Source organism: Gorilla gorilla, chromosome 15, assembly GCF_029281585.2.
Source record: "Gorilla gorilla gorilla isolate KB3781 chromosome 15, NHGRI_mGorGor1-v2.1_pri, whole genome shotgun sequence".
Classification (NCBI taxonomy): Eukaryota; Metazoa; Chordata; class Mammalia; order Primates; family Hominidae; genus Gorilla; species Gorilla gorilla.
Genome location: NC_073239.2, coordinates 106,116,753 through 106,137,241, shown reverse-complemented (window position 1 = coordinate 106,137,241; position 20,489 = coordinate 106,116,753). Strand labels below are relative to the sequence as shown.

At 43.8% G+C, this 20,489-nt stretch overlaps 1 protein-coding gene across 12 annotated transcripts in view; it reads left to right on the top strand.

The window, feature by feature from the left end:
• The window catches only part of FOXN3 (forkhead box N3), a 460,655-nt gene that overhangs the window by 422,895 nt on the left and 17,271 nt on the right, over positions 1 to 20,489 (top strand). For 5 of the 12 annotated variants that reach the window (XM_019009497.4, XM_055361190.2, XM_055361191.2 and 2 more), the window contains 2 exons: positions 3,436 to 3,501; positions 13,109 to 13,214. In XM_019009497.4, the coding sequence (XP_018865042.1) occupies positions 3,436 to 3,501; positions 13,109 to 13,214 (172 nt within the window). The remainder of the gene's footprint in view (positions 1 to 3,435; positions 3,502 to 13,108; positions 13,215 to 20,489) is intronic. The other 7 variants (XM_055361192.2, XM_055361193.2, XM_055361195.2 and 4 more) reach the window with 2 other exon arrangements.

Genomic DNA, 20,489 nt, shown 5'->3' with positions numbered 1-20,489 from the left:
CGTTTTTAAAGACTGACAATTTCAAGTAGTGGCAAAAAAAATATGGAGCAACTGGAACTCTCCTACGTGGTACACCCTCTTTGGAAAACAATGTAGCAATTCTCTATAAAGCTAAATATACATTTACCAGCAATTTTCCAAGAGAAATGAAAACACAGGTTCAAAAAAGACTGGTATAAAAGTTCACAGCAGCTTTTTTATCATATCCCAAACTGGAAACAATCCAGTGTCAACCTACCGGTGAATGGATTGCGGTATTTCCGTTCAGTGACTACCACTCAGCGATAGCCATAAGGAATGAACTATTGACACCCCATCTTTGATGAATAACAGAAGGTGGGGGGTGGGGGGTCATAGGTGGTTGCTCTTCAGATCCAAAGCACCCCCACAAGTGTGCCTTGGGAATGCCCCACTTAGGTTCTCCCACATGTGTGATTATTGATGGAATACTTTTCCTTTAAGGTTTTCTTTCTCTCTTTCTGGTTTCTTTCTTTCACTATGTCTTCTTTTTATTTGTGTCCCTCTACAATTTCCTTTAATGTGTTTTGGAAGAATACTGAAATATTTTCTTTAATTTTCTGGCCATATAAATAGGAAAAGACTCCAGACTTCCTCCCTGTGTTTCTTCTTGTTCTGGGCCCAGCAAACCTCCTGGCCACTGAGAAAAACTTTGGGTACGAGTCACCTGCGGAGGCAGGGACCATGTAGCCAGGCCAACCACGGTCACCTGTAGCACTTGCGTTCTCAATAATGGCAGAGACCTTTTGCTTGGCAGGAAAAAATCGTTTTTCTTGGCTACCCTCTGAGAAAGGAAAAGGCCCTTTCTAAAACGAGGGGCAAGACGGAAAGGCCTGAGGCCTTAAAAGCCCCCCTTAGGAACTGCTTGTCCCTTGTGACTTGTGAGATGCCAGCAAGAATGCTGGGGCTGTGAGTGCTGCTTGCAGGCAACAGGCCCTGTGGGGGACCAAGGGACCCGGGGCAGTGGGAGCCACAGGGGCAGTGGGAAGAACTTTTAGCTTTTTAGCTGAATGGTTTTATATATAAATATATATATTTTTCTATATCTTATATATTTATATATTAAATATATAAAATTCAACTAATCAATATATAAACTATTATATATAATAGTATACATATATTAACTATTATATAATAGTATAAACTATTAACCATTATATATAGTAGTGTATATTAACTATTATATATAATAGTATATATAAACTATGTAAGATTTATATAGTTTATATTATATAATATAGTTTATATTATATAGTTTATATAGCTTATATAGTTTATATTACATATAACATATATGTTATATATTATATAATTCATATGTTGTTATAAAGTTATATACAACTATTATAAACTAATATATAGTTTATAATATATTAACTATTATATGTAATAGTATAAACTATAGTTTATATATAATATATAATTTATGTATTATAAACTATTACATACAACTATTATAAACTGATATTTTGTAGTTTATATATTAACTTATATAAAATAGTTAATATATAAACTGTATACTATTACATATAACAATATATATTTTATTAATGATTATATATAATAGTATGCATAGTTTATTATATATTATATATAAGTACTTAATATATACTATTATATATAATGGTTAATATAATATACCTTAATATATAATATTCATATACATATTTAATGTGCATTGTAGTTAATATATTAATATATAATATATATTAATATCAGTGGGAAATGGTGACTGTTTAAGGTATTTCACCCCTGGAGTTGCCAAATATATAAACTGTATATATACTATTATATATAATAGCTAATATAGTATGTATATTATTATATATAATAGTTTATATATGTTAGTTGATGATTAATGATTATATTAGCTAATATATATTATATATTATAGTTATATATATATACTAATATCAGTGGGAAATGGTGACTGTTTTAGGAATTTCACCCCTAGGGTTGCCAAATAAGTTAATTTACTTGTTTCTCATATAATGTACTTATTAAAATAAACTTTTAGTCCATTATGGAATGTAAGTAACAGGCCTCCTGCAGGCAAAATAGAAAAAAAACTCTTCAAAGTCAAGTTCTATTTTTTTTTTTTTTTTTTTTGAGACCCTGTTTTCGGGAACCAGCATCATCCATATCATTAATCGCTTGTGGGCCTCTTTTTACCACATCATGTTACTCCTTTGGAATTAAACCACACATATAAAGTATGAAAAATGTACTTTTTTAAACATTAAAAAAGTAATTTTCTAGCATAATATCCAAAATAAGGTGCCATGGAGCCATTAGTAGTAAATTGAATTTTTTGGTATGTAATTTGTACAAAAACTGACAAGTGTGAGCCCCTTGTCCCCCATCATTAGTCATTGGGTTTAGCGGACACAGAGGCAGTAATCTGCAAGGGAAGGCATTTTGATGTCGACTTCAATTGCACACTTCATTTATTTGGACAGGGCACAGGCGGCAGCTTCTGTCACGCGGCATCACCGCACTATTAGTGAATTTCGCCCCAGGGCAGCTGGGACGCTGCTCTGGGGCAGATGTTCTTTTCAGCCTATTCAGTGACCATTCTTGGGGGTTGTTTACTGTTGCCATGGTGACCTTCATTTCCATAGCAGCAGAGCTGCTGTTTCTCAGAGGAAAATGAATTTAGTTATAAAAGGATAATATTTTTCTCTGTCTCTATATAACCTGCCATCTGTCAACTGGTGGATCAGTAAGGATTCAGAAACCTATTAAGAATTATAGCAATGGAGTGATGAGTATTTTTTTTTTTTACCCATATTAAAAGCAGTAATAGAAGTGGAAGCAAACATTGTGCCCTCAACATCAGAACTTTACTTTTTTCTTTATATTTTAAGTGCTTTTTTTAATGCCTTCACCACATCCACACCGCTGTTACAAACACATAACCTCGTGAAACACAATTTACATTCTGCTGACAAATGGAAATGACCACATGTCTTGTTTGTATCTCACTAGATGCAGGTGTATTTAATGCTTTCTTGATGCTGTGAGCTTTCCCCAGTTCATTAAAAATTCTTATGGCTGAACTTCCTATTGTCACTGACTCTCCTGCTCCTCACCCCACGGTAAAAGCTGTGGGGGTGCATAGATCAGCAATTTATCAGGAACATACAGTGCAAATTATAAAATTAACAACATGAGAAGAAACCATGCTTGTGTGATGAAAAATTTACTAACATGATCCTTAAATCTCATTCTAGAATACCTTTTCTTCTTCTCAAATCCCACTGGGAAGAAAGTCGCCTTTGGGATAGCTCATCCAGTTGCTGGATATTTTTTTTTTTCTCTGTTGCATTCATAAACTGTAACTTGCAGGGGGAAAAACACACACACACACCGGCCCCGTTGTAAATAATGTTATTTATTGGTTGATTTTTCCAGATCCTGACATTGATGCTGCCAGTGCCATGATGCTTTTGAATACTCCCCCTGAGATACAAGCAGGTTGTGAGTAGATATTTCTATAGCCTACAGCACCATAGTTTGTGAACTTAACCTTCTCATTTATACACCAGGTCATAGGAAGAACTAATGCTAAAGTAGAACTTCCCTTGTAGAATCACTTTAAAAGCTACATAAGTGCATGATTACATGCATATGCATATAAACATGCAGCCATGCATATGTATGAATGAATGCATAGGTGTGTTTCCAAGATGAGAAAGTTCTCATATAATTTCAGGACTTAAGACTTGGGGAAAGGGAAACAGATCCTTTAATGAGTCCCAGTGAAGAGGCCTTCCTTGCTCCTGCAGGTATTGTTCCTGTGAGTTTGTAGTTTCTCCTAGAAGAGGCTACATGGGGTCAACTTAATCCTAATGGACCTGAGCAGTACCCATTTTTAGAAATTTCTTTCTCTTCTGGGACCTCATCGCCAGGCTGCCATTTTGGAGAAGAGTCTAGTGAAATAGGCCTGTTGGAGCCTGGAATATCTTTGAAATGAAACCACGCTACCAGCTTGGACCATTTCTATCCAGCCTCCCAGGCTGCCCCAGATAGCAGGGTAGGGCTGTTTAGCTAAGCAGGACTCCCATCCTCACCTTCTTTTTGTTGGCCTTCAACAATGTCAAGTTTGAGACAACATTTCCTTACTGAGACTTCTCTTCTCACCACCTGAGGTTTTTACCATCTCTGGAGATAGTCTAATATGGTTTTAGAAAGATCTCTTCCCAAGGGATGAAGAGTGACTTCAAACAAAGATATCTGTCCCTTCCTTCTCCCTACTCGAGGTCAGTACCAGTGCCCACATCCCATACCCAGCTAGAACCCTGTTGAACACACAGACAGCTGGTTTACCAGGGTCTGCTCAGCTTGTTGTTAGGACGTTGCTGTGTTACAGCCTCTTACTGATGAAACACGGTAGTGAGGAAATAGTGACATGAAGCAGCAGACGCCACTACAACACCACCGCTTAGGGGCTGGCACTCACCTGTCTCCTTCTTATGGCTAGGCCTTCAGCTCATTTTGGGTTCTGGCTCTCTGAGGGCCACATGGCTTGCTGAGCAGTGGGAAGTCCCTGCCTTTGGAGTGGATGCTACTTCACACAGGAAAACATCCATCCTCAGACCCAAAACAGGTGCCTTTTGTTAGTATTGGACTACGTGGAGTTCCAGGCCATCCGTCATAGCCCCTCTACTTGTCCCAGCCTTCCTGACAGCTTTAGGATATTTGACTCCAACCTTTCTTATTTGTTCCTATTTTAAAAGACCCAAGAAATTCAGCTGAGCATTCTCAGGGAGACTTGTTCCTCTGCCTGGAGCTGCCATTACCTGTTCTGAACAGTCCAGAGTTCTGATTCTCTCTTTCCAAGCTCAGACCTCCAGCCATTGCAATGTTGGACTGCCTACACCTCTGACATGCAAACACCACTGCTAAGCAGATGTGTCACTGGACTAGCTCTATAACTAGCAGTTAACCTGGAGTGTGGTTTTTAAATGATGTTTCATATTTCAGAGAAATGTATATGTTTTTAAATTTTTTTTTTAAAATAAACTTCCATTCTTAGATGGCATTGCAGGAAAAGTACAGACCAGATTGTAATCAAGTTCCAGGCTGAAAAGATTTCTAAAATTAAGTTGCATAACTCAACCCAGTGGAAACATACTGATTTCATCAGAGCCATGTAAGATTCAAGCACCTTCCTTTGCACCCAGCCACTACACAGTGATCATTAGTTTAACAAAAATACTTCCAGCTGGTTGCTGAAGTTCAGAGGGAAAATGGGACCATGGCCTTCTGCTAGAAGAGGCTACATGGGGCCAGCTTAAACGTAATGGACCGAAGCAGTACCCATTTTTAGAAATTTCTGTCTCTTCTGGGACCTCATCACCAAGCTGCCATTTTGGAGAAGAGTCTGGTGAAGCAGGCCTGCTGGAGCCTGGAATATCTTTGAAATGAAACCAAGCCAGGCAAGGGGACTGATTGATCCTTCACAGATCCTCAGCAGCTTCCATAAACATCCATGATTACTGGATTCTTGAGCATAGGTAGGAAAGGAAAAAGGTTTCTCCTGATGAGTTGACAAGTGCGTTGTTTTCAGTGTTCGCCTCCCCTTTCCATCTCTGTAACACTCAAACTGTAAATACTTCTTTTTCCAGGGTAGCCACGGTCCTATTTACATTGAAATGCTGAATTTGAGTTTTACAAGCTCAGTGTTCATGTTTTGAAGCTGTAGGCTCATTTTTAGAAGGCTTTTTTTTAGAAGGCTATTACCGCTGTGTGAGAAATCCTGCCACAGCCTTCATGAAAGCCCCAGGCCAAGAACGGGGCTCCAAGACAGTGGAAGGAAAGAACCCGGGGTGCCTACAAAGGTCACAGAAGGAGACGCTCATGGACAGGAATAACAGAGAAGTAAATGTGAAGACTGGGCAGAAAGTAGGGAGTCTACCTTTGCATTCACCGTCCCATCCGACCGCCAGCCCTGGTTCAATGCCCTGGAGGTCAAGGGCAAGTATAGTCAAGGAGCAGGTTGTAAGGACCCCAAGGATTGGAGCAGTTCCTTAGCAAGGGAGTGAAGATGCATGGAGCGTCTTCTCTGTGCACTTGGGAAGCCAGCTGGCCCATCCTCCCCATAAACCCAACCAGAGGAATGTATCTGCAGCTTGTGGTTAGCTCTTTCTGGCTTCACTCTTTCTCCATGCCCCCTACCCCCACCACCTTTCTTTTCATTTTATATTGCATAACGTTATTTGCCTTGGGATTTGAGGCAGTCCTTTGCCTTCTTAAGGGAGAAGCATTACAGACAGAATGATTAGGCAGTCATCCCCTGCCCTGCTGGCATCGCCCAAGGCCTGGAAAAAGTGAGAGGCTATTCCTGTGCAAAAATGGTTAAAGGCAACAGCCAGCCAGCCACAGTGATGGTGTGTGGGCAGCCTGTGTGGGGTGTTTGTGTGCCTGTGTCCCAGTGTGGATATATCCCAGGTCTTCTCTAGGTTGAGGGGTCCTGCCACTGCCCATGAGTGGAGAGTGTGGCTTCGGAGAGCAACACATTTCCTGTCTGTGCAGAGCCTGCCTGTATTCCCCCGTGGGCTGGTGCTATGGCTGGGCTCTGTTTATAGAGCTTCCTCGTGCGGTGCTATTTATAGCCCCTTGTTTTCACCTCTTGGGCTGCTAGATGCCCCTGCTTGCATGGGGGCCACCAACCTAGTCTCTGCTGCTGTTCTGCTCCCAGCAGATAGAGGCTGGCCTGGATAGCTGGAAGGCTTTTCCTTTGTCCTCACCCTTCATAGCCACTCCAGGTCACCAGATGGCAGCCACTTAGATCTTTTCTCTTCCTCCTACCCTTGCTCAGCATCTGTAAAGCTAGCTCAAGGCCGGCAGACTGGCCACAGTCCAGGGTCTGAAGCTGACTAGGTTGCACAAAGGAAATGGCTCAGACTCTGGTGAGAGCCCCAGGCAGAGCAAGCCTCTTTATCATTGGAGGGTCCGTGTTGCCCCAAGGGAGCCCAGCACACCATGTCTTGCTTGGGCTGGAGTCCCTAGGGGTCCCTCCACCTCTCATTTCAGTCTAATGCTTCACTTGCAGTGCAGCGGCAGTGTGCACCTAATAAAAACCTCAGGCTACAACATTTTGTCCTCCTGGCAGCATCTGCTGTGCATGTGACATTAGCCCTTTTAGACTTTGCCCGTTTGCAGCATAGGAAACATCCTGCAAGGAGAGCCACCATGTCTCACGCGCTCTATAGGATGCTGCCTTCAGAACAGTCAGCATGGGACACGGCTGGCTCATTACCCCCTGGACTTTGGATTATGCTCCAGTCAAATCCATCTGCCTACCCCACCCTCCCCACCCTCAAAATGGCTATGTAGACTCATTCCAGCTTCTAGTATCTCCTTAAGTACCTGCTTTGCAGTTCCCCTTTGACAAGCCCCGTGAGTCAGCTTTAACCCCAATGGAGGACTTGTTAGTCAGGAGAAGCCAGATCTCCATTACTCATCTTCAAAGGCTTATATAATCCCAGTTGGAAGGTTCCCAGAGACAAACTCTAGATAATAAACAAAACAACAAAATGGAACGAGGGAAGGGGAGGGATTGGGGGAAGGCGTTCCTCCCCCTGCCTGGAACTGGGATGTATGTCAGACACACCAGGCACAGCAGAGGGAAGACAACTGGGAAATAGGCTGTGTCTCCCCATGCCAGCCCCCTCCCCAGTGTGCTTCCAAGTAAGCAGGTGGAAAGGCCGACTTTAGGAAAGGGAAGGATTAGCGGAATCACCTGCTGCTCACTTATGGCCTCTGAGAGAGTTAGCCAGGGCTGCCCTCCAAAGGCAGCGGCAAGAGCTCAGAGGTTAATTTTAGAAGTTGTGAAAAACCAAGGAAGCTAAGCCTCAGGAGGGGAGCTGGGGAAGTGCTGAGGGACAGTGTAGCGTGGAGGAGTTTGTCTTGGACCTTGGACTTTTTTTTTTTTTTAAGATTCTCAGGATTGCGTTATCCCATTTAGATCATAGCATCTACAATGAGCAGTGCTGCTCTGTTTGGCTCTCTTCTTATGTGTGAAGGTTGCCTTCTTGCTAGTTAAAACCAGAAGGCTTAAGAGTCCTTCTCTAACTGCAGAGAACGAGGCTGATGGCAAGTGTGGGGAAGTGTGGCGCCAGTGTCCCTCATCCTGAGAGCCTCAGGGGTGGGTATTCTCTCATCTAAAAGATAAATACGTAACTGGCCTAACCTGCAAGGATGATGCTAGAGGCCTGGGCCTTGTCTGGAGAGAGCCACAAATCCGAGGAAGAAGTTGACTTTGAACGTCCAGCCCTTTTGATGTCTTACTTAGCTGGAGGCCAGTGCATTTCAGTACATCAGGTGCGTCAGATTGGCTGTAAAGGTTTTGGTCTTTCGGTGTCTTAATATGCTCTGAGGGAAACAGAGTAAAAGGAAGGGAAAGAGTAGATTTGCTGGTAGAGAAAAGGCTGAAGAATGGACTCATGTTCCCACCGAGCTTCCTAATGTAGAGTAGTGAACTGTAGGCCTCAGAATGCCTTTCTCTAACAGAGCCATTTTAGACTGGCTGTGACTTGTTCTTCAGAAGCCACGTTCCTGACACTTGGGGATGGGGACAGAAAGGAGAAAGACAGGGGTATAGTTAAGTGTCACAGCTGGCTTCTGGCAGCTGGTGAGCAAACACGAGCACATCCGCCATCTCTCCATGGAGAAGACTGCCAATGATGAGGACGGAGAAGTGCCAGGGTTGGCAGAGGCAGCATTTAGTTGCAGCTCATTTGAGCACAAGCTGCAGGATTCAGAGGAAGAGCTGAGTCTACATGCCAGGAGTCTTGTGAGGTTCAGGAAATAGCTCAGGGAAAGCCTATTAATGCTGCAAGAGAGCTTTGTCCATGAGATTCTCTTTGAAGTGAATGCTGTTCATTAATCAGGAAGATGTTTTAATAGGTAAATGCAGTTAGGAATAACTACAAAAAGCATAATGGGCTGAAAGTATTTCCCCATGTCCGGACCCCATTCAGCCCTATCCTTGTAGATCATTAGTAAGAGGATGCTGGAGAGGTGATATAGGATGGCAGAAGGATGACGGTGACGATGACGATGATGAGCTTACATAACGAGCCAGCCACTGAGCTAAGCCGTTGACATAGCTTATCTTATTTCATCCCCAGAGCAATCCTGCAAGGTATGTTTAAGCCTGCTTCACCAGTGAGGAAATGGAGGCCCAGGAAGGTGAAGGCACTAGGCCAAGGCCACAGAGCCAGTAACGGGGCGAGGCCGAACTGAGGCTGTGTGGCTCAGAGCTCACACTCTTAACCACTGCAGTATACCTCATCCCTGAGGGTTCCATGAGACAAGGAACATCCAAAGAACATGGTCTCCAGTAGGAACTTGGTGACGACTGGCTTCCTTTCCTAGTTTTCCTCTCTGCTGGCCATGCGCCTGGTGCTTACAGGTTCTGAGTATTTGGGCAGAGGACTCTGTCATGCCACAGTGTCCCCAGGGGTGCTTTTCTTCCTTGATTGGCAGATGGCTTGAGGACTATGCCAGGGTTAAGAAGAACTTGCGCTCCCTAACTTGGATTTGCTCTGTTCCCATTCCAGGGCTTCCCTCGTCTTTGTCCAACTTTATGTGTTTTGGGTGTTTTTGCTGCAAGGGTGGCTCTGATATGACATGCTATGCACAAGGGGAACAGAAGCACCATAACAGCATCTGTTGCTCTTCCAGCAACTCTGTCGCCAGGAAGATGGCTACATTCTTCCAGCATGGTCTGGTTTCTGTCCCATTCTGTTCCTTATGGGTTTTCAGCTCCTCTGAAGTAGAGAAAGCACAGGCCGCCTCAGGATTCCTCTGTGGATGTTGATCATGTTGATGATGACGATATTGATAACCAACATGTATTTTCCAAATACTCGTGCCTTCCGTAACTCAGTTAAGTCTCCAGAGACCCTGGGTAAATATCATTTTTGTCCCCCATCTTACTTACGGAGTTTAAGTAGCTTGCTCAGGGGACACGATCAATAATTGACAGAGATGAGATGTAGACCTAGGTTGGTTTGCAGAGCCTGGCTGTCAGCTGCTGCAGCGCAGGGCACTTCTCTGCTCAGAACCGTTTAATGGTTTTCCCACTACCCATGGGATAAAGTCCAAACACATCTCATTTCTGCTAGGATTGTGTGCTGTCCAAAAGCAGCCTTTTAGTTCCTCGAGCACATTGTGCACCATTAAAAAATCACTTCCAGGTCTTTGTATGTGCCATTTTTCTGCCTTTGAACTCCAGTTTAGTTGACACTTCCTACAGGAAGGAAGCCTTCCCAAATACCCCTTAGTTTGGGTTAGGTGTCTCCATCCTTTCTGCCTCTAGACCCCCTGTCCTAGCATGTACCATAGTATATTTTCATTGCCTGCTTAATTCATTCTCTCTCGCTCTATCTCCCCCTCCCTCTTGCTTGTAGTTACCTTATATCCCCATCATCTAATGTATAGGAAAGTACTTGGTAAAAGTTTTAGTGACTGTATATGGGAGTGTAATAATTTTTACTGACGTGAATTACAACTGTATTAGAGATTTTAAATATTTCCGTTATTTATCAGCATGGTTCATTATATCAGACTAAGTTGTTGCTCTACTTGAGATCCCTAGTGACGGATATATTAGATCAGAATTCAACTGAACCTGTGGCTATCTGACCATTTCTAGGAGACTGCCGTACACCACAATTACGGAAACCCTCTCCCACAATCCCCCAAACAGGCAAACAAAAAGCCTATCGTTTTAGACAACGCACATAGATTTCATCCAAAGCATCTATCTACAAGAGTTCTGCTGTCTTCTGCATATGTCTGTCCTTGAGAATTATTGCTATTTTTCCTCCTATATTTTCTTCTGGAAGTTTTATAGTTTTAGCTCCTACATTTAGGTGTATGATCCATTTCTAATTTTTATATGTGGTATGAGGTGTAAGGCTCAAGGTTCATTTTTTTCCCAAATGGATCTCTGGTTGTTCTAACACTTGCTTTTCCCTCCTTGCATTATCTCAGTACCCTTGTCAAAAATCCGTTGACCACATGCGTGTGAGTCTATTTCCGAATTCTGTTCTGTTCGATTGGTCTATATGTCTAGACTTACGCCAGTATGAGAGTGTCCTGGTTCCTGTAACTTTATAGGAAATCTTGAAAATCAGATAAGATAAATTAGGTAATATAAGCTTTAGACATTCTTTCTTATAGAGAATTCATCAACTGTGTAAGACATGATAATTTGCTGCATACCACATTCTAACAGTTCTGTGATTTAAAGATACTTGGTAAGTCTCCTGCCTCAGATAAGGTGATCTGTTAGCGGAACTCAGGCTGATAATCAGGAATGGTAGGAGCTACTGATCTGGGTCTGCCTGCTCTCACAATTAATTAGGGTAAGTGATGGGGGAGATTATGGAACCCTGGACTGTAATAGTAGTACTGACTTAGGCGAGAGTTTCCATTCTGTCACCCATCCCACCTTTTGTAAGACCTAGTAACAAAGGCCTTACGCAAACCAGGAAAATAAATGGCAAAAATTATTAGCAAGAAGTGCAGAATGCCCAAAGAATTGACAGCCTATAAAATTACCGCGTATTCAATAGTGGACGTTCATCCTACATGATGTTTGATTCAAGGTTTGAAAACATGTCCTTAGATACCTAAAAATTATGTAAGTAAAAAGTATGGCAATGTGTTTTATGAAAAGCATTTATTCTACCCATATAATATTGGCTTACACACCTAATGTCTAGAGTGGTTTTCATTTTGGAATACATAATTTTCTAGAGCCTTTTCGACGGTCTTTGTTTGAGAAAGCACTATTTACCCACCTTGCCACTATCTGAGACTGTGCCAGGGACTATATGGGCACAGCCAGAGCTCTGGGGAGTCTTGAACCCATGATGGTAGACAGGGTCTTGGAAGAACAGTGTTCGGAGAGGGAAACAGAGATCCACAGACCTGCACAGAGTCACACAAGAGAACTCAGATGAAAGCTCACCCGTGTTCTCACTTAGTGATGCTCCCCTGCCCCTCAGACGCAGGGAGAGTTTTTGGTAGATGTAGCAGATGGCAGAATATTAGCTTGGACCAGATGAAATTGCTGTTTGGAGGGTTAGAAAAGGTTACATCAGGGATTCCCTGCGGTTCTCCTCTTAGGTAACCCTCAGACAAAATCAGGCTGGTGTGGAGATCTTGGAGTTTGTATGGAGAATGGACAAGATCTGATGGTCGCTGGTGAAAGGGGGACTTAGGGTTGCTCCAGGGATGCATGTGTTTAGGAGAAGGTGGGATGAGGAGCGACTTCTCAGGAGATTTGCTTGAGAGGATACCCCGGGGAGGGGCCTTTCCTCAGGCCACGAGGATTGCCTGGGGGGATGAACTGTGTGGTGCGTGCTGAGATGCCAAGTAGCTTGTAAAATCAGCTTTTACGAGAGATAATTTGGGTCATATTTTTCCCCTTGTTGGATTAAGGATAAATGGAAAGATGTTCTCAGCTTCTGCCCATGGCAAAGCATGGGGAGGTGCTTTTGTTGGTCACCAGGTGTCTGTCCTACAGTGTTGGGGTTTTTGAGTTGTTGTTAGGGTCTGACTGAAGGTAAAAGGTTACGTTTAATAAATGTGAGAAAATACTATTTGAAGGCTACTTTTGAAAACTCACTTTTTTTTTTTAACCTAGGCATTAATCCTTTGGTTGTGAGCTACTAGTCTGATTTTTACTTACCAGATTATCTTTCTGTCTGTCTTACTCTCTGGGTATCTTTTTCTGTCTCTGTTTCCCCGTGTGTGTGTGCGCGTGTGTCTGTGTGTGTGTGCATGTCTGTATGTGCAGGTGTACGTACGTGTCTGCGTGTGTGTGTGTGTGTGCGCGTGCATGACTGTGTGAGTGTGTCTGTGCATGTCTGTGTGACTGTGTGTGTATGTGTGTGCATGTATGTGCACATGTGTGTGTGTGTTTCTCTCTGTCTCTGCTCCATGCATGTTCTCTGCCCTCTGTCTCTCTTTCTCTCTTATTGGTCTATCCAGAATTTCTGACTTGGAACAGAAATCTTCACAGTTGAATTCACGTGCGGTGTCTTTCTCCCCTTTGCTTTTTCAGTTCCTCCAGGAGTGATCCAAAATGGAGCGCGGGTCCTGAGCCGAGGGCTGTTTCCTGGCGTGCGGCCGCTGCCAATCACTCCCATTGGGGTGACAGCGGCCATGAGGTAAGGGGGGAGTGTGCTGGGCAGAGCCAGTCTGGGGAGTGGGAAGGGCAGCTTTCTGTCCACGGGGTCCCTTCTGGAGACAGAGAGGAGCTGCTTCGAATGAGTGACAGCAATAAACCTGGTTTGCGTGCTCAGAAATGTGAAAGTAACCCCAAGAACTCCCAATCCAAATGCCACCTTCTCTTTCTCGGGCCACCAGATGATCCTGGTCTCTTTACAGATGAGGAGGTGGAGGCAAGTGAAGTTTTTTATTCTAAGAAGGCAGGGTAAGAGGTGGGTAGAAGAAAACAGAAGGCAGGATATTAATTGGACTCTAGGCTAACGGGCCTAGCGCAAGACCCAGCCCTGTCCCTCCCCTGTCCTGTGACTCTGGGCTCAGTTCCTTCATCTGTGAAACTCCTGCCTCCTACCAGGGGTTGCGGGGAAAATCAAATGCAAAATCAGATGTGAGGCGAGCTTTGGTACGTGGTCTATAAATAGCAGGTGGCATCATTCCCCTGCTTCCAAGAATGAGGTCAGCTGCCAAACCGCATGAACCCTTCCTTGGGACATTTCTCTCCTCCATGCTCTCCATCTCCACTGTCAGCCCCAGATCAGGGTCCACCGCCAGCCTGCGGCCCTCATAGGCACCATTGGTGGAGCCTCCTCCCATCCGCCAGCTGCTTCTACACCCACTCCTGCCCATCCATCCACCACTGCCAGACCAGTTTCCTAACTCCGTGCCCCTCTAGCTGTCTGCAGAAGCACCTTCTGTGACTGCCCCTGCATCACCCTGATAATCCTTCCTTCTCCTCGAGCCAAATGTGTTCCCCAAATATGCCCAGTATTGGCCCATCTTATTCATACAGTTTTGTCTGCATAGATTCCCCTCACCCTCATATGCAAGGCAGCACGTCCTTCAAAATCTGACACAAAAGATGATCCCTTCCCAATGCTTTTTTTAATGTGGTCTGGGAACCAGCATCAGAGAAACTTCTCTTTGCCGTGAACTGATTAGCCCCATGTTTTAGCCCTTCAATGAGTGACCCTGTATGGTAGCAGTTTCTCTGTGTGTCCCTTTCTGTCCTGGGTGCTTTGTGTCCTGAGGATGAGGGCTAGCTCTCAATCAGTTGTCTGATGCCTCATCACTATTGCATGTGCCAGGCCCTGGTTGCTTGTTTAGAAAAAGCCTGTCTCACTGAGCTGCATCCCTTGAAGGTACCATCCGTCTCCTTCTGCATTTACGGATCAAGTTTGCACCTGAAGGCCATTTTGCTTTCATAGTGTTTCATGTCCAAAAGGAAACCAACCCAGAAAGTGTGTTTAGCTGGGCCTGAGGGAGAAGCAAGGTCAAACTCCCCTGCCATGTGCAGCTTCTCCATGAGCTTGTCTTTTAACTCCTCCTGCTGTTGTCAGGACAAGTCGCATAATCTTCAGAGCAAAGGTCTGTAGGTTCTGATAAGATGGGAAGTTGTTAGCAATTAGAATAGTAACAAATTATAAAACCACTATCATTTCTACTAATCTGACAAGGGGATATTTTCCAAAAATACATGGAAAGGTTTTTCTTGTACCTCCCCGGTATCTTTCCTGGCTACTCTCAGGTCAATAATTCTTGAGTTCCTAAGTGGTAAGCCTCTTTCCATGAAGCCAAAATTCCAATGCTCTTACCTCACATTTTTGAAAAAGACATACTCTGTTTTTCATTCTTTCTTAAAATCTTTCCTATGTTGCCTCATAGTTTACCTTCTTGGTTGAGAAGACTTGGAGACGGTGAACTATTTTTGCTTGGAGCAACAATGTATTTTTATTAGCAGATTCTAAATATAGACTTACAGTTTATCCTCTTGACCATTTTTTTTAGTGCCTTCAAGAGTAGCTTTCACTATGGGCCCAGCCATGCCTTATAGAAGGGCACAGAAAAGCCAGGCGGACAACAGGTGGACCTTCAACAGGAGCCGCCTTCTCATTTTAATTCTTACTCTCATGGCATTTATGATGACAAATTTTACTGGTTAGTTCCCTCTTGAGGTGTTATTTCAACTACCGATGGTTTCTTTCTAGTTAGAGAATAACAAAGCACTGCAGCAAAACAGTCTTGTTTCTGTTGAAAGTTGCCACTCATCCAGTCCACTGAGTGCCTCAGCTGGGCTCCTTCCAAAGTAAAAGAAAACAAGACAGCCTCTGAGCCAAACTTGTGTATCAGACAGGTTCAGTAGGGAGACAGAAACCACACCAAGTAATTGAACAGAGAGACTTTAATGTTAACCAGGGCTGGGTGTGGTGGCTCATGCCTATAATCTCAGCACTTTGGGAGGCTGAGGCAGGAGGATCACTTGAGGCCAGGAGTTCAAGACCAGCCTGAGCAACATAGGGAGATCCCAGCTCTACAAAAAGTTTAAAAATTCGCCGAGGCCGGGCACATTGGCTCATGCCTGTAATCCCAACACTGAGAGGCTCCGGCGGGTGGATCACTTGAGCTCAGGAATTTGAGACCAGCCTGGGCAACATGGCGAAAACTTATCTCTATTTAAAAAAAAAAAAAAAATGACCTGGGCATGGTGGCACACACCTGTGGTCCTAGCCACTCTGGAGGCTGAGGTGGGAGGATCCCTTGAGCCTGGGAGGTCAAGACTGCAGTGAGCCGAGATTGCTCCACTGCACTCCAGCCTGGGTGACAGAGTGAGACCATGCAAAAATCAAAATGATTAGAAAGAAAGCAAAGCTGTGAACCAGGTAGGAAGTTATTAACTAAGTAACTGAAAGGGTAAAAGATAACTCAGGGTATCATGGAGAGAGTCATTGCAGGAGGCAGCTACCACCTCTAGGGTTGACGGAACAAAGGGAAGAGGTCGGAATGATCGCCCCATGGAGCTGAAACTCACCTTTGCATGGGGGGCGGGGACTAGGAAGCAGCCTCTGATGGTGCTGGTGCCTCTAAGGGAACATAGTTCTGCAAGTGCTGGAAAAACTGCAAACTGGGTTTGGCACCTCCGAGAATGAATGCTGCTGCTGAGGTGCAGAGGCATTGCTGGGTGGCACAAGAACAGGAAACAGGCAGGAGCCAGTTCTATCTTTCTCCACCACCTTCTCAGTCTCTCTATGGCACCCCCTGGTGGCGGAGCCTCACATGGAACCCAGTGGTAAAGTCCAGCCCCAGCCCCAGCCCCAGCCCCAGTTTGGGAAACAGAGTAGAAGGGTGGGTTTGAGACTGAGTGGCAATAGCTTTGTAATGGCACAGCTTGCTTCATCTCTGTCCACTACAAAAGGATGTATAGTCTAATTAAGGAGTGACTTTCCTGAGCATCATAGGAGTTTTGAACAAAATCGTTTTGGTAAAATGTGAAACCATAGTTTGCAGAAGCTAGGCAAGTTACGATTTGCATAAACAGATAACCAGTAAAGAGGCCGGGCACGATGGCTCACATCTGTAATCCCAGCACTTTGGGAGGCCGAGGCAGGCAAATCACCTGAGGTCAGGAGTTCAAGACCAGCCTGGCCAACATGGTGAAACATCATCTCTACTAAAAATACAAAAATTAGCTGGGTGTGATGGTATGTGCCTATAGTCCCAGCTACTCAGGAGGCTGAGATGGGAGAATCGCCTGAACCCAGGAGGTGGAGGTTGCACTGAGCCGAAATTATGCCATTGCACTCCAGCCTGGGCAACAGGGCAAGACTCTGTCAAAAAAAAAAGAGATAACCAGTAAAGAAAACCATTGTGCATTAGCAGTTAGTTGTCCAAATACCAATTCTGAACTTGCCCCCCTCAGTTTTAAGGGAAATTAGGGGAAGAGGGGTAGTAAGCTCTAGAACATTAGGGGTACTTGCTTGTAGTATCTTTGCCCTCTTTTTGTAGGGCAGGTAGTAGACACTGAGATGCTTTTGGAAAGAAGGAACACAAACATAGCTATGGAGGCATCTGCCTAATCAGTGTCTGTGTAAAACCCATTAAGAAGTGCTTGGGGAAAAACATCTTGTTTTGCATTTTCACATTCATCATAATTTTAACATTTTTAATTTGGCCACATGTCAGTGGAACCCAAACTCAGCCAAGGCTAAAAAGGAAAGCAGTGCAGTGGAGACTAGAACAACACAGAATGTTATCTCCCAGACCACGTGGCAGTGCCCAAGTATTCTGTGTGTGCTCAGATGTTTACAGGGGTTGCTGCCCCAGTCTGTTCAGCTGGGGCCCAGGGAGGGCGGGAGAGTCATTAGCACCCACTAAAGAACAATTTCCCACTCTCTTTTGTGTGACAGGTTTTCCTTGTGAATCTAAGCGACTTCTCCTTAAGTGAAAATATTTGTCTTTCAGGGATTTTTTTTTCCTCCACAGAGTGGCAAAGGCCATGTTTGTTTGTCTTAACTCTGAAACTGTTATTGACATAGATGAAGTGTTACTTTTATTAGCTGATCATTACACAGCTTCTATTTGCCAGGTTCCTTTGCATATAATTATGATGTGAAATCTCCTTGTAAGAGTATCTGTCAATAGTGTAATTGACTTTACGGTGTTGACTTTTTACTCAATAACCTCCAAGATTGGCCCATCCTTAGACGTTGGAAACCTGCTTATTTTTAAATTTGCCTGGGCGTCAAGTCCTCAAGACACACCATCCTCAAAATAACTACCCACACATCTTAAAGTTTTATGCCTGTGTCTTCGGCTGCTTTCCCAGGAAAATCCCTTGCAGAGATTGCATTGAATGGAACCCATGATGGATAGCCCTGGGAGAGCTGTTGCTGGCCTTCTTGGGAAGGAGGAGTCCCAGGTTTCTTACATTCACAGCATCGTGGGCTGCCCCACACCCTGGGTTGGGTCACAGCAACCTCCCTGGATCTCAGCCACCTTGCTTTTAACTTTTAGGGCTCTTTTTGATCCCTACATGCCTCATCAGGTGGCAGAAAAGAATGACATGTCCAGGGCTCGCTAGAGGATTGGGAAAAAGCTGATGTGGGGAAGGCCTGTTCTGTAGCAACTGAACCAACAAAATACATACATGAACTCAGGAACCACATTTCCTCGGTCCATCTCCTGCAGCCGTGTGACCTCAGGGAAGTGCCCATGGGCTTCTCAAGAGGAAACGTGTGTCTGCCTCATGGGTTATTTGGATTCACACACAGCTGTGTGCCCAGCACATAGTCAGCATTCTGTAGGTGTTTGATAAATAAGTAACATGGAAAGCCTCATGGATTCACCTAGCCTGTCTCCCACAGACCTTCCCAGGTTTCCTTCCTGAGCACTGGAACGTCAGGTACCCCAAAACCTTAGGAGAAGGCTTAGATTAAATTCATGCCACCTTTCAGCACAGAGTACATTTGTTGGCAAAGCCATTGGCTTTAAAGAGTGCTGGCCATAATCTGGACTACAAGTCTAGACCATCCTATTTGTTACCAAATTATATGAGAGTTTCATCCAATCACCGTCTAAGGCTGCTTAATTTTATTTGGATCTCCAGCAACCTCAAGTGAAAAACTGCACTTCCCATGGAACATGAAGCAAGTCAGGCATTAATGGTCTGACTGTAGTAGCAAACATTAATTCTTAAGGTCATGTCAAAATAGAATCATCAGGAAAACCCATCTCTCAGCCTAAGTTCTGCTGTGGATCAGCTGTCTTATCTCCTCCCTTGAGAAGATGTTTGTTTCAGGAGTGTAGGAAGGTGGCAACCTTTAGTATTAAGATAGGGTTGTAGTCCAATTATGTAACTTGAGGGTAAATTGGCTGCTGATCTTTTCTAGTGTTGTATTTTGTTCTGTATGTAAAGACCAAACACCTGTTGGCCTTTGTCTTTGAAATCATGGTCTTTGAAGGCAATTACAAAACTCAGTATTAGATTTTGCTTTGTAGTGGGAGGAGAAGAGAAAATACTAAAGAGCTAGGTTTAAGGGAAAGAGGGGAAAGAATCCCAGTCACACAAAGCATGCACTGAATTCCCTCCTGGGCCCATTTCAGCAAGCGTAGTTTTTGTTTTGGGCCCTTCTGGTCCAGAAATTTAAACAACGACCAGCAAACGGTGAAATTTGATCAACATTCTAGAGCTGCTCCTCATATTTCATATCAATGACATTCGTTAATGCCTTTGAAAGTCCTGGTGGCTCTTTTTCATGTTGTACCTAGAAATCCTCCAAACTCCCAATGATTCTGGACTGTTGTAAATGCAAAACAATTCATGGAGGAGAGTTGTAGGATCACTCCTATTTGTGTTGTGTGATCTCTTGCAAAAAGGAAATCATGTTTATCTCAGTGGTTTAGGGGAGCAGTTTGCAGCTCATGGGAGAAAATTGTGGTCCCCCTGGATATTACCACTGAGTTAGAACTCTTAGAGCTGACCACCTGGCCCCTGGACATCCTTTACCTTTTTAGCCATGCATCTGCCAGATTGCAGAATTCTAGGGCTGCTGGAAGGGATCTTAAACCTCACCTTGATTTTACAGCTGAGGCACAGGTAGAATTAGACTGGATTTTGTGAAAAAGGTAGGGAAGAGCTGTAAATTAACAAGTTGAATCAGTTTAATGACCTAAATGGCATCTCTCTCCTAGGTAGAATTTGATACCTGGTGAGAAGTATTTTATGCAACTTGTATTAAATGATTCTCTGCATGCTCCTTAGTATTTCCTATCATTCTTTGTAGTGTTCATCTTTACAGTTTGGGGAGGCTACTGTCTTTTTATTTTTATTTATTTATTTATTTGAGACAGGGTCTCGCTTTGTCACCCACACCAGAGTGCAGTGGCACAATCACGGCTCACTGCAGCCTCATCCTCCTGGGCTCAAGTGATCCTCCCACCTCTCAGCCTCTCAAGTGTTTGGGACTACAGGCACTCACCGCCGCTCCTGGCTAATTTTTCTATTTTTTGTAAAGATGGCATCTTGCCATGTTGCCCAGGCTGGTCTCGAACTCCTGGGCGCAAACAATCCACACACCTCAGCCTCCCAAAGTGCTAGGATTACAGGTGTGAGCCACAGTGCCCAGCCCTGAGTTTTTTAAATAACTAGAATAATACTGTGTCTTTCTTAACTTTGTTTTTTTAAAAACTCATATTAGGTTTCTTTGTTTTGTGACATCTAGCTGTAACTGAGTCATTTTCACTGCTATATAATATCCCATTATGTGACTATACTATCATTTTTTTAAAAAAAGACATTTGGATCATTAATAGTTCTTTGATATTACAAGCAGTGCTACTGTGGAAATTCTTATACATGTCTCAGATTCATTTAAGTTGTCTAGGAGTGAAATTGTTGATTTATAGGGTATGTACATGCTCAGCTTTACAAGGTAATGCCATAT